Genomic DNA, 13,553 nt, shown 5'->3' on the forward strand with positions numbered 1-13,553 from the left:
CGGAAATGAAGACAGGAAACATAATAAATCTCAACTTTTGGTTCAACAAGTGCTGTTATCTATCCCTCTGAAGGGTTTTTTTCTTCCTAAATCCCGCCATCGTTTACATAAGTATTTGATGTTTTCATTTTTTTTTTTTTTTATTGTCTTTGGAAGCCACCGGCTCTGGTGGCGTCCAATCATCCGCGGCCACACACACACGTTGAAAGACTCGGGAACACACTGAACCAATTTCAATTTAGTGGTATATTCACAATGTGGCATCGTCGCTGCGTAATCGCCACCTGTGTCCCAGCGAAGGATGGAAACAACTGAGTGAAGCCATGTGTGGATCGGCTTGAAAAAAAAAAGTGTCTCCTTAACACAGGCCTGATAAGGTTCCCATCAAATACATGTGCAGGGGGTTTTCTCTCTTTCTACTAACTGACATGTTCTGTAGATGGAAACGATTTCAAAATGTTCTTAACCCTCAGGGTCAAGGTGACCCGGAGTCCTGAAAATAGATCCTTTGTGTTGTCTCTGGGTCAAGGTGAACGACCTCCCTCGCTTCCATGAATACATGTTGTGGAGGTTGTTCATCTTGACACAGAGACAACACAAGGGATAGCATAAACACATTTTTTTAGGGCCTCCGGGTCACCTTGACCCTGAGATAATACGAGGGTTACCATGTCTGCAGTATTTACTCATATTACTCTAGTGTTTTGAATGTACTTTTCAACAGGTAAGATAAGAATAAGACATTTTAATTTCTTCTTTCTCTTGCTCAGAGATCTGAACTACAACAGTCTGGTGCAGTTTCCCACTGCTATCCGCTCGCTCGGTCACCTGAAGGAGCTGTAAGTCTTCACTTCTATTGATAAACATATGTATTGATTGATTGACAAGACGAAGCTCCACTACGTATTTTATTCAAGCATTTGATTGAAGTATTTTCTGTCACAACAATTTCACAGTTCTTACAAATGAAGTTTTTTTTTATCATTAAACTAACACAGTTGAAACTGTTAACCGTAATGCTTGTTATCAATGATGTATTCATTTCAAAGTACATTTTATATATTTTATTTTATTCTCTGTGTCTATCATTTAGTGGTTTCCATAGCAACAACATCAAGTCGATTCCCGAGCATGCCTTCACCGGGAACCCATCACTCATCACCATGTAGGCATAACTTTCACTTTTAGTATCTGATGGTATGAAGGCGTCTGAGCAAATATTCTGTGCACACAAATGTAATTTAATTGTTAATAAGTTGGATTTACACTCAATGTATTCTCTCCGCCTCTTGTCAGTATAAGAAACCCTTGCTTTTATAAAGTCAAAATAATGCATACCCTCTGTAGAAAGCTGCCTTGGGTTGTAATAGACGAGAGTTGAGAAATGATTTACAAAAACTGATGTTGTAAGAACTCAGTGTGATGAAGGAGAGCAAACAAATGGGATACTTAAGATTATATAGAGAGAAAGATGGAAGCAGCACTCGGGGGTGACGGGGAAGAGGTCGTTCGAACAAACAATTTCCAGATGCAGTCAAAAGGTCGAGAGGAAGAAAACCAATGATGTTGATCCATGTAGTAATTGAGTAGCAGGAGAGAAAAGGTGAACAAACACATTTGTTGGCGGTAACTGCCTCATGAATCACGACTTAAGCTTGGTGTCGTTTACCGCGGCGTAAAGACGCTGAAGTGTTTGGAGCAGTAATATACAGACGGGTGGAAAACCGGGGGCATAAAATGAAGATGGACAGTCGGCGAATGAAGCCTGTGCAGACGCAAGAGAAAAACAAATGACATTATCTGTTTTTATCATAATCAAATCCTGGCACTGACCATTAGGATTTAATCAAATGTGCAGATGTTGTTGATTTACCTAAAATGAAATGTTTTTACTTCACCGTGTAGATTTTTCTACGACAACCCCATCGAGTCAGTCGGACGCTCTGCCTTCCAGAACCTTCCAGAGCTGCGTACTTTGTAAGAAAAAAATAGTTTTTAATCCTGTTTGTTACCACTAGGGTCTTTGCTAACGATACAATTTGTTAAAAAATGCTTTTTATTAAAAGTTCAAATGACACAACTGAGACCATTTCCTGGGTCGTTTCTCAGATCTTTGAATGGGGCGGCCAACTTGACAGAGTTTCCGGATCTGACAGGAACTCAGAGCCTGGAGAGCTTGTAAGACACACACACACACACACACACACACACACACACACACACACACACACACACACTCATTCACACACACAGTGACGTCTTGTATCGCGGAGGGTTTTCTGTCGCCACTGTGTGTTTTGAGAGCCGAACCTCAAATCAGACTGATGTTATTTATACGCCACAGTTATTATTCAATCTGTCCCTGAGTAAACAGAAAATCTCAGCAGCCTGAAACCCCAACCGCAGTTTTTCCAAGTGATAACAAACACCTTCACAATATTTATTTTTCTTGTGTTTTTTCTATGTTTCGCTTGTATCTGAGAGCAGTGTGTGCTTCTGTAACCTTGTGCTGAACGAACCGGATCTTCTCCCACCCATATAGCAAACAGAAGACCTGTGGAATTTCAATAACACATATTTAAGTAGTCGAGTGATTGTTTAACCTTTTTTTTAGCATTTGAAATATCACTTATGGTGGAATTTGAATGAGCTCAATCAAACAGCAGGTCCACTTCGATGGCACAACTCATAGTAAAAGAACAAAAAAGTAAAGGGATCGTTCTCTGCAGTTCCCTCAAAAAATGTATGGATCCCAAGGGAACTCCAGAAGAACAACAGAATCATCTGATCTTTAATCCTTTAGCAACATTTCCTAGAGTTGAAATCTGTTCTTTTCTGTCACAGTTTTTTGCCAACACACGCAGATTATTTCAAATTAACTGAAAGTTAACCCAAATTGAGTTTTCTGTCGATGTGTGAACATATATTAAAGTAGGTACACATAGTTAATGTACTAGAAATTCTGTATATACCAAATTCAAGATTAAAGTGCTTTCATTAATCTTTAAATAGAATTTGAAAGGCCGATACAAAACTGGTTGTAATTTGACTGGTTAAATATTGTTGCTTCATCTAGTTGAACATTTTCTCAATTCAAAAATATCCTGAATGAGTAAGACATTCAAAATAAAACATTGGACAAAATGTGTCTTAAACAATCATTAAGTTAATTGTTTAAGACACATGTTGACGTGTTATGAAAGGAAAATGAGTGAAATGGAAAAATAAATCTATGTATAATATAAATAAATAGAAAATACGTAAAATCTTTCTTTTCAATCTGCCGTGCGGGAGGTCGTGTGTGAGTTTATTATCATCCATTTTGATTCTAGAACGTTACGGAAAAATCAAGATTGTGTTGCTCAATCATTTGACTTGGCTGGAGGTTCTGGCTCCTTCTGGGTTGTTATGAAGCATGACTTGATGATGAGCTGAATGAAGTAGCAGGACCTGATGTCGTCTCGAGGAAGCCTGTATATGGTTCTTTTCCCACTGACGCCGACATGAAGCATTTTTGTTTTCAGGACCATCACAGGAGCTCATATCACGTCACTGCCCGACTTTGTCTGTGAGCAGCTTCCAAACCTGCAACTGCTGTGAGCTACACTCCATTTTCTTACTCACTTTCTGTGGCGTCTGTTTTATTTCAAATTCTGGCGGTTTAAAAGTCCAGAAACATCTTTCAGAACTTCAAATCAAACCTTTTGTGTTGTGAAATGTATAAACCTTACTAACAAACTGTTGTTTTAACTTTTGAAAAAGTAAGAGAGTGATGAAGAGGTAATATACAAAAAATAGCAAAATTATATTGTTTTGAAAATAAGTATAAAACAGTGACGTCCGGTGAGGTTCATGGTTGGTGAGGCACTGACTCCTTTAGTATCAGATTGCAGAAGTATATAAACCAAAAATTTCACTTTTTTTTCAAAATTCAATTGGCTACTGGTTATTTCAACTTTCATCAGCATTCTTCACACACATCAAGTTTAAAAAATATATGATTTAATTAAACATTTCTTGGGGAATTGACTCTCAAGTTTAGAGAGAACTCTCCAGAGTTAAGTTTGGCTCAATAGTGAAGAATCCAGAGCGACAGCGTTAGAAAAGTGGTGCTGTAATGACAGACAGATTTTCCTTGATTTTCTGAGATTCTTGTGTTTGTCTCTGTGTTTGTCTTGACCTTAAGTATTTATTTTATAGGTTATTTTTTTTATTGTTTAAGCACTTTGTGACCCTGGTCTTGAAAAGCGCTGTATAAATACTAATTACTTACTTACTTTTGTTGCTTCTGATTGGTTAATATTGCGCGGTGCCTTCCGTGATTGGCTAGATTTACACAAACCGGAACAAAGTTTCTTATGGTATTTTTATCTCTTTTTTATATAATTGAAATTAAAACTGTTTCTGGTCTTAATTTTATCTGTAGATAAAGTCCATGCATCTTTCCTTCACCACACAAACCTGTCCACCTTATTTCTATTAGTTTTAAAAGTCTCTCCGCCTCAATGGAGATGTGACGTAGTTTGTGGAGACACATTACTATGTGCCTCAAACTTTGCCTTTTCACTGCGGTTGTATTTCTGATCAGCAAAACTAAATAAGACCCTATAAACATTAAACTTTAATGGATAAAAACATCAGCCTGTCTGTGGAAAATCAAGGCAAATAAAATGTGAGCATTATATTTGCGACATTCAGAGATACAACCAGCAACCGGCGCATGTCAATTGCATGTATTCACAGTTTGTGATGGATTGCGCATTGAGAGGCACTGCCTCACCTGCCTCCCCTGACCTCTGAAATCTAAATCTACACAGTGGAGTTGAAGTACAAAAATGGCTTCCAAAATAAGAGCATGCAGGAAGTGATCATGACTTATTATTGATATTATTGATAGGTGGTTAATAAAGGCTTTAATTGACTTTTTCCAATATTGTTTTATTTTTTAATTTTAGCAGGGGATCAAGCTTTTAACAATATCCATATCTTGTTTCCTGTCGCAGCGACCTCTCTTATAACCAGATCCAACGACTGCCCAGCTTTTCCGGTTGTGAAAGCATTCAGAAGATGTGAGTAAACATCAGATCTTATTCATCATCGATCTATGTTTTATCCTTTATGTCTTTTTTTTCCTACAGCGATCTGCAGCATAACAAGATCGAGGAGCTGGAGGACGACACCTTTCATGGCCTGATGTCGCTGCGCTCTCTGTAAGTGACACGTTTGATTTATTTTATGTATTTGATTAAAACAAATGCATGACAAGCTATACATGTTTAATGTGTGCAATTGAATGTGTCACATCATTGATTGATGAATTGATGACACATGATGATATGAGGAAACTAGAAAGGCACTGAGACGACACATACCTCTGACAAGGAGCTCAGTTGACATGACTTAATAGAAACGTATTTTTCAATTAATAAAATCTTTGATTCAAGAGGGGGGAGTGAAAATCATGACCCAGAAATCCTTGAATCCCCCCCGAACTTTAGGGTTGAGAAGCCGTACAAGAGACGGATGAAACATCAGAACATTTATTAATCCAGATGAAACTCCAGAATAAATAAATGTAATCATCTGTTTATCGTCCCGTCGTCAACGGTTTCCGAACCCCTCGCCTGAATATGCTCAGAAGTTTGTTAAGCAGAGGGATAAATGCTGACTTAATCTCCTTGGCAGAGGTAACGATGTTCAATTTCACTCACACGTGTAACACATTTTAATAGACGAATGAAAACAGAGCTGCAAAAATAATTGAAAACCTTGATTAAAATATCAATTGTATGTGATTTTGATAACAAATATGTTATTAGAGGAAAGTTGAAACACAGACACACACACATACAAGTACAAACACACACACACACAATTACCCAGGAGATCCTGAGTCGTGATCCCCAGGTTCCCCCTTTAAACACTTCCAGAAGGGAACACACTCACAGACCCAGGTGGTCCGGTTGGTGATGAGACCGGCATGACGACATTGTTTAGCTGAAAGGTCCAGACAGAAGGATGTGCTGCTGGTTCGGGGTAATCGTGGAGAAAGGACAGGAAGGCGACGCCTGCTGTCAATCATGTTCTCCTCACCTTCTCTCCTCCTGCAGGGATTTGTCGTGGAACCTTCTGTCCACGGTGATGACCAACTCCTTCTCGGCTCTCCCTGCTCTCACTAAACTGTGAGTGTTTTATTAACCCTTTCATTGACGAGCCCGTCACGGAGGAAATCATTTTTAAACGTGTATTTATAATCACGAATCGTTAAGTTTGTTTCTCTGAAAAACATCATCGGCAGCAGAGAACAGGATGTTCACATGTGCTCATATAAATGTGGTTTAAGGAACGTCTTCAAAGCGGATTCTTGTGTTAGTGTCAGGAGTTAGGCAGGCTTAAGACCATAAATATTCATTTTAACGCACACAGGTGCGGGGATGAGTTCACTGGGAGGGGGTGAGATGAGGCAAGAGCTGGAGCAGGAGTTGTAATTTTTATTGCTGTTCTTTTCATTCTTTCATCTTTTTAATCTCTCTTTAAACCATGAACAATGAAAAATTAGTTTCTGTTTTAGTACGGAAACTGTTTCATGTCCTGCAGGAGCAGCTATAAAGACAACTGGACATTAATTTGGCAGCAAGCACAACGGTTAAAGTTCAGGAGTGAAAGCTTCTTGTTTAGTAATAGTAAGAGTAGATATTTATCATCTAATGTAATAACGGTGAAGAATCTTCAAGTGCATTTGTCTTTTAATCATTTTAACTATCATTTGAAAATGAAAGATTAATGTAAAGGGGAAAGGAAACGTGTCTCAGACTCAACCGGGCCCACACAGAGACTGGGCTGCAGGGCTAGGGCCCCTTTTTTCTGTACATATTTTATCCAAATTTATTTATATTTTGTGGTTTAATGTATGTGGAGTTTCGGCCATTTTTTTTGTCTGATGTTATGTAAGTAAGTAAATTATATTTGCAAGCGCTTTTCCAGACCAGGGTCACAAAGCGCTTAAACAATCAAAACAAAACTCAATAAAATAAATACTTAAAAGATCAAGATAACACCACAGGAGTCTCAGAAAATCAAGGAAAAGCCTGCACCAATAAAAATGTCACAAAGATGTGAAATTGTGTTTTACTAATCTGTTCTATCTCAACTATACAATCAAATCCATATAAATGAAAACATTTGATTTGAATATATTTATTATTTAACCATCCCTTGCTCGGCCTGTACTCCTAAAAACGTATCGATAGATTTGTATGTTTCGATTGAATATTTGTCATGTTTCAACAGTGACCTGACATCCAACCAGCTGAAGTCCTTGCCTCTGATTGGTCTACAGAGTTTAACTCACCTGCGCTTGGCTGGAAACATTCAGCTGAAGGAGCTCATCGAGCGAGAGCTGCTGCCTCGAGTCAGGTGGGAGAAGCACCCGTGGGAGCCATACTGTTGAATAAATACGCTGAGTGACATTATATTTAGGCGTGAATTTAACAACGCATTCAGTTCCTCTGCAGTGTGTTTCAGTGGAGAGTACGAGTTTAAATGGTGTGTTTGCAGGGTGGTGGAGCTTCCGTACGCCTTCCAGTGCTGCAAGTTTCTCTCCTGTGAGAGGAATGAAGACGGAGGCTCGTCCTGGGAGAGAGACGACTCCTCGGATTCGTCGGGGAGGAACATTCCTGTTGTGGCCAGTCATGGTAGGAGGAACTCAACATACATTTTCATTTTCTGTGGAGTATACGCAGTTGATCCTCGTTTATTTTGGGGATAACGTTCCTAAAAAAAATCTGTTAAAATCTGTCTAAATTAATGAACAATTTATTTGAGCTTAAATACATGGCATTGATCGACAACCCTCTCAGTAATGGTTACCTGAACAGCTGCCATAATGCTTTGCCGCCCAGCCGAGCAAATCACAGCCGTTGATGTATTAATTTAAATAAACAACAAGAAAAATTGTGGCAGCCTTCACCTAATAGAGAAGTATCTAGAAATGCATCCTTGGAGTTTACTGTTTGTTGAAGTTTGTCTGCTGTTCAAATAAACCATCTGTTTGTAACTAAAGACAAGGATCTTCATGTTCCTGACTGCAGCATGAACTATGCATTACTGTGATACAAAAATTGAATCTGTGATCCGGCATACTAAAGAAAGGTGAAGCGCGATATAAAGAGGGACCACTGTACAGTTCTTTATTTATAATTTATTACTTAGATGGTGTATTTTGACAAAAGGTTGTTGACTTCTAATGGTATATAATTCAACAGAAAGTGTTACACGAGCCCTAAAAGTGAGACAACAAGACAGGATTCACATTATGTTATCAAACATTCCTCCAAATGTTCGACCAAATGCTGCGCAGACATTCACGCCGTGGTGTCACAGTGTCTTTCACGGCCGTGTGAATCATCAAAACGTCCTGCTCAGACCACGTAAATCTTTCAATGTCTGCGCAGTGGACCAGGACTGGGAGGAGTTCCTGTTGGAGTTTGAAGACGAACCCAAGCCTCATCATTCAGTCCACTGCAGCCCGGCGCCAGGTACCACACTCACACTCGCCTTCTAATGATAACACACTTACACTAATCATACGCTAATTACACATGTTTAAAACAATTAAGAAAAGTGTTGTTTTTTTTATGAATTTTGTTCTTCTTATAAAGGCACAATATAAAAACCTTCTATATTTAATACAAAAGCAATGAAGGTTTGTACAAATGTACATTAAGTGGGGAATTAGAGCAAAAGTGAACTATAGTGAAACGACACAAACTATTTCTATTAATGTTCAGTAAAGCGTGTTAGATATATAGAGACATATATGGTCAACAGCCAAACGACTTTAGCATAAAATACAACTTCTTCATTATGGATGTTGATCCGACTGTAACAAGGAGGATTTATGGCAGGAGTAGACTGACCAGGTTCTCCTGACCCCAGATGATGACTTATGAACCTGCAGGTCAATTCAGGAGTTGATCCCCTTGTTCTACTTTGTTAAAATAAAGAAGAGAAGGAATGGGATGGGAATGGAGTGTACAGGTTTTTTTTTTTATTGGATGCATCTTCAGTATATATATTTGAATGAATGTATACTTGATGATTTTTATTTAATATTAAACTAAAACTATTTTTATTCACTCCAGGGGTTGTTTGTCTTTTGCGTTGTTTTTATCTTTTATTTTATTGTTATTATTGTAATTATTGTAATCAGTATCATTATTGTTATTATTTATATCTATCTTTGTTATTTTCTCTATCATGGTAATTTATTTAAACTATCCATAACTTTTGTTGTATTTAATGTTAGTAGTCTATTTGTTAAATAAAAAAAAGTGATATCGCACATGTGTATAAGTAGACATTATTTTGTAATGATGTTTGAAAAAATAAAAATAAAATTTGTAAGATTAGAGTTAAGTCAGTTGCATTTATAATGTTTCTCACTTTTAATTTTTTTTTTCTCCTTTTTGTGAGAATGTTTTCTTACTGAATTTGAATAACTTAAATCTGATTTTATATATTTAAAAACAGATTTCAAAATATCTTTGCAAACTAAAACTCCTTTAAACATCTGCCTCTATTACTTATCACGTCAAACAATGATAAATATACTGTTAGCTAAAAAAAAGTCAATTTAATTTAGTAATTTAGTTGAATTAAATTGTCAAATTAGTTCCTCATCATCAGTTAAGCTTAATTTCATCCTTGCACATTATCCTAAACCTCCTTCATGAAGCGTTGAAACAAACCGACGACCTCTCATGAACCCTATGATCGTGTTCCAGGTCCGTTCCAACCGTGCCTCCACCTCCTGGGCAGCTGGCTGATCCGCGGCGGGGTGTGGCTCATAGCAGCACTCTCGTTGATCAGCAACGCTCTCGTCGTCCTCTCGGTCTTCTTCTCGCCCATGTCCGCCGTCACGCCTCCCAAACTGCTGATCGGTCTCCTGGCTCTGGTGAACGGCCTGATGGGAGTGTGGAGCGGCTGGTTGGCGGCCGTCGACTCCTGGACCTTCGGCAAGTTCTGGAGGTGAGACAGAAAACCCTGCAGTGATTCATCAGACACAGTTATTGAACTCACGAACGGTGTCTGCAGGTACGGGGCGCTGTGGGAGAGCAGCTTCCTGTGTCGCCTCAGTGGCTTCCTGTGTGTGTTTGCGTCGCAGACCGGACTTTTCCTGCTGACCGTCGCTGCGCTGGAGAGATACATGTCTGCGACCGGTCGTCACAAGAGCGTCGGACACACTGGTGAGTGTTTCATAATCCAGCTTTTATTCTAATGGAATTTGTCTGGATGCACTTTTATACGGTTTGGCTGAAAAAAACTTCAAAAATATAACATTTTCAATGCAATTTGTTGTTTTTATTATAAAAGATGTATGAAAAGATTTTTCAATTTCAATTAAAAACTAAAGAATTGCCATGTGATGTTTGAATTGAGAGTCTGTAACTCTCAATTCAAACATCACATAATGAATTATATTTTTCAAAATGTATTTTTCACTTATTTTCAACTTTAGCTGCCTGTAACACCTCAGCTGATTGAGACAAACTTTATTCACAAAATCAAAAATGGACTTTACAAAGAAAACAAGCACTTTTATTTACACAATGGCAAAACATTTAAAGTCCAAACTTATCTTCGTATCAATCAAATCAATCGAACGTGCAGAACAAACAACCCTAACCCTAACACATCTGCACTGGTTGAAGGAGGCTTGAGACATTTCCGAGATGAAACCACACAATAAATAACAAACTTGAATTGTGTGATTGTGCGTTTTATTTTGTTATTGAACTACGGAGAAATTAAAAAAATTAACCTTCCAAAGTTGAACTACTTTTCATTTGCTTAAATCACGATTATGTTTTCAGACATGTGCATTTGAATGTTGGATTTTTATTTGTATATTTATTTTAAAATCTTAACTAAATTAGTTAGTTTAGTCACACATATTTCTTTTGAGGCCCTGGTCTGTTTGCAGCAGAACACGTGATATTCTGTGACCTGCCCTTTTTTGTTTAAGTTTTTTAAAATTAAACTCTATATTTTAAGCTTGTTTTTAGCGGAATAATTTAAGTTATTTCAGGACAATTACTAATGTCGAGGCTTTAGTAAAAGATTGACGTTACACATGGGCAGTATCAAGGTATTTAGATGTTTTTAAGTGTCTTTTTGGACGAGTAAGCTCCAGTTACTACATTAAAAAACTTGTATAACTCTAAAAAGGAACGTATTAGTCTGAAAATAATCCCAACTCCTGGTCGACATGAGGGTGAATAGAAAATAAGTGATGTTTAATTTTCTATCAATTTAAGAAGGAACTGATTATAAAATAAAATATTAGACTAAAAATTCACGGCAAAACAACAACAAAAAATCCATAAAAATGTCAAAATATAAATGAAATTAATCAAAAACTCCTGGTTTAAACGTTAACTATTTCAGACTCCGAGAATCGTTTGATAACGTTAACTCCTCGCTCATCTTGCCTCCTCAGGTCGCAGCTCGCCGCCGTTGCTCCGCCTGGCCGTCTCCTTCTGCTTCCTGCTGGGATTCATCGTCTCTCTGCTTCCCCTGCTGGCCGGACACAGCGGCACGTCCCTCTGCCTCCCCCTGCCCTCCTCCTCGTCCTCCTCGCTGGCCTTCTCCGTGGCCCTGGTGCTGCTGGACTCGCTGTGCTTCCTCCTCATGACGCTGGCCTACACCCGCCTGTACTGCCGGGCCGGCAAGACCCCGCCCCCCTCCGGCGAAGAGGAGTCCGGGTTGACGCGTCACGTGGCCTGGCTGCTCTTCTCCGACTGCCTCCTCTACCTGCCCGTCGCCTTCCTCTGCCTCTGCTCGCTGCTGCGCCTCCCTCTGGCCGGGTCGGAGGCGGCCAAGGGGTTCCTCCTGCTGGTGGTCCCGCTGCCGGCCTGTGTCAACCCGCTGCTCTACCTCCTCTTCAACCCCCTCGCCCGGGAGCACCTGGCGGCCCTCGCCAAACGCTCGTGCGGCGCCATTTATGGGGCGGGGAGGGGGACGATATCGGGGGCGACGGATCCGTCGTACGTCGACGAGGACGCCGAGAAGCAGTCGTGCGATTCCACTCAAGCTCTGGTCGCACTCGCCGCCAAGAAGGACGAGAAGAGAGAGAAGTGCAGGTCGCAACACGCCGTGACCTCCCCTGACCGGCACTGAGCTTCGTTCCATAGCTTCACCATCTTCAGCTGAGGAACACACATGGACAGCACATACCTCTGCCAAGGAGCTCATTTCCTGTGACTTCATAAAAACACAAAATCGATTAAACAAAAACAATTCAATTCAATTCAATTTTATTTAAAGTGTCTTATCGTAACAAAGTTATCTCAAGACACTATACAGTTGAAATAAGACTATAGTTGATTAAGGAAAAATAGATCCCAGCAATTCAACAAAGAGCAAGAAGCAAAACACTGTACGGTGAACTATGGCGAGGAAAAACTTCCTTTTAGAAGGCAGAAACCTGGAGCAGAACCTGACTCATTGTTGACGGCCTCCTGCTTTGACCGGCTGGGAGGAAGGATGGGGGGGTAGACAGATGGATAAGGAGAAGAGTGAGGGATGATATAGTAAAAAAGAGGAGAGTGTAGGAGAGTCAAAACACAAAACACATTTCGAATTTCTCCTGATAAGAACCTGAAACAAAAGGCAGAGGTTTCTGATTTCTGATCAGATCTTTATATCATGTATACTTCAATATATATAATAAAAAAGGATTAGCCCAGACGTACGTCACCAGCTCAGCAGCTCTTATTTTGAAACATGACACCAATTACAACATGGTGTTGGCAAACGTTCGACCAAATGTTCCTGCAAATGCCGCACAGACGTTCCAGTGTGTGTGTGAACGTATGTGTGTGTGTGTGTGTGTGTGTCTACAGCTAATCTGTTTCCTCACGATTGTGTGAAAACTCCAGACTCTCCGCGAATGTCGTCACGAGCTAAACTCTCAAACAACAAAACCGGAATCAGAAGACAAACAAGATAAAAAAAAATGTTTGGCAACGGCCTGGAGAAGTGAAGGTCACTTCCTTCATTAGAGTGTTTTCACTCACTTTATGTTCATGTGCTCCTGGATATAAGCTATTGTGACAATCTGTTTCTTTATTGGTTGAACTGTTGTTGTCGAGGTGGAGTTGAAGTGATTTAAAAAAAGGGAAAGAAGTGAAGCTTCTCACGACGTCGTGTTTAAACTTGTGATTCATAGATGTTTAAAGTTGAACTGCACGAGCAAATAGTTTAAAAAAACAACAAAAAAAAACATTTCATATTTGTTGAAATATCTTGACGTTGTTTTTGAAAAGTGGAGACAAAAGCTTCTGCTTCTGCAAAAGCTGTTGTAAAGATCCTTGTATTGAAGACGTCCGCTGTGTGTGACAGTCATGCTGCACTTTTTCTGTGATCAGCACTTACTCTGTTTTGTTTTTTTAAGTGTGAATGTTGCTCCTCTTTTTTCTTCCATGTAAGATATTTCTCCGTTATAGTTTGTATTGTGAAGTTTGTGTAATAAACTCAACGCTGTCACCGTG

The 13,553-nt window shown here is 39.3% G+C and overlaps 1 protein-coding gene across 1 annotated transcript in view; it reads left to right on the top strand.

Moving 5' to 3' along the window:
* The window catches only part of LOC148083796 (leucine-rich repeat-containing G protein-coupled receptor 5-like), a 32,113-nt gene extending 18,560 nt beyond the window's left edge, over nt 1-13,553 (top strand). The window contains exons 7-20 of the mRNA XM_087786958.1: nt 771-839; nt 1,094-1,165; nt 1,906-1,977; nt 2,110-2,178; nt 3,525-3,596; nt 5,004-5,069; nt 5,139-5,210; nt 6,111-6,182; nt 7,291-7,416; nt 7,558-7,694; nt 8,454-8,537; nt 9,786-10,029; nt 10,096-10,247; nt 11,501-13,553. Coding sequence (XP_087643084.1) covers nt 771-839; nt 1,094-1,165; nt 1,906-1,977; nt 2,110-2,178; nt 3,525-3,596; nt 5,004-5,069; nt 5,139-5,210; nt 6,111-6,182; nt 7,291-7,416; nt 7,558-7,694; nt 8,454-8,537; nt 9,786-10,029; nt 10,096-10,247; nt 11,501-12,180 — 1,987 coding nt within the window. The 3' untranslated portion in view covers nt 12,181-13,553. The remainder of the gene's footprint in view (nt 1-770; nt 840-1,093; nt 1,166-1,905; nt 1,978-2,109; nt 2,179-3,524; nt 3,597-5,003; nt 5,070-5,138; nt 5,211-6,110; nt 6,183-7,290; nt 7,417-7,557; nt 7,695-8,453; nt 8,538-9,785; nt 10,030-10,095; nt 10,248-11,500) is intronic.

This window comes from Callionymus lyra, chromosome 3 (genome assembly GCF_982586985.1).
Source record: "Callionymus lyra chromosome 3, fCalLyr1.hap1.1, whole genome shotgun sequence".
In the NCBI taxonomy this organism is placed as follows: Eukaryota; Metazoa; Chordata; class Actinopteri; order Syngnathiformes; family Callionymidae; genus Callionymus; species Callionymus lyra.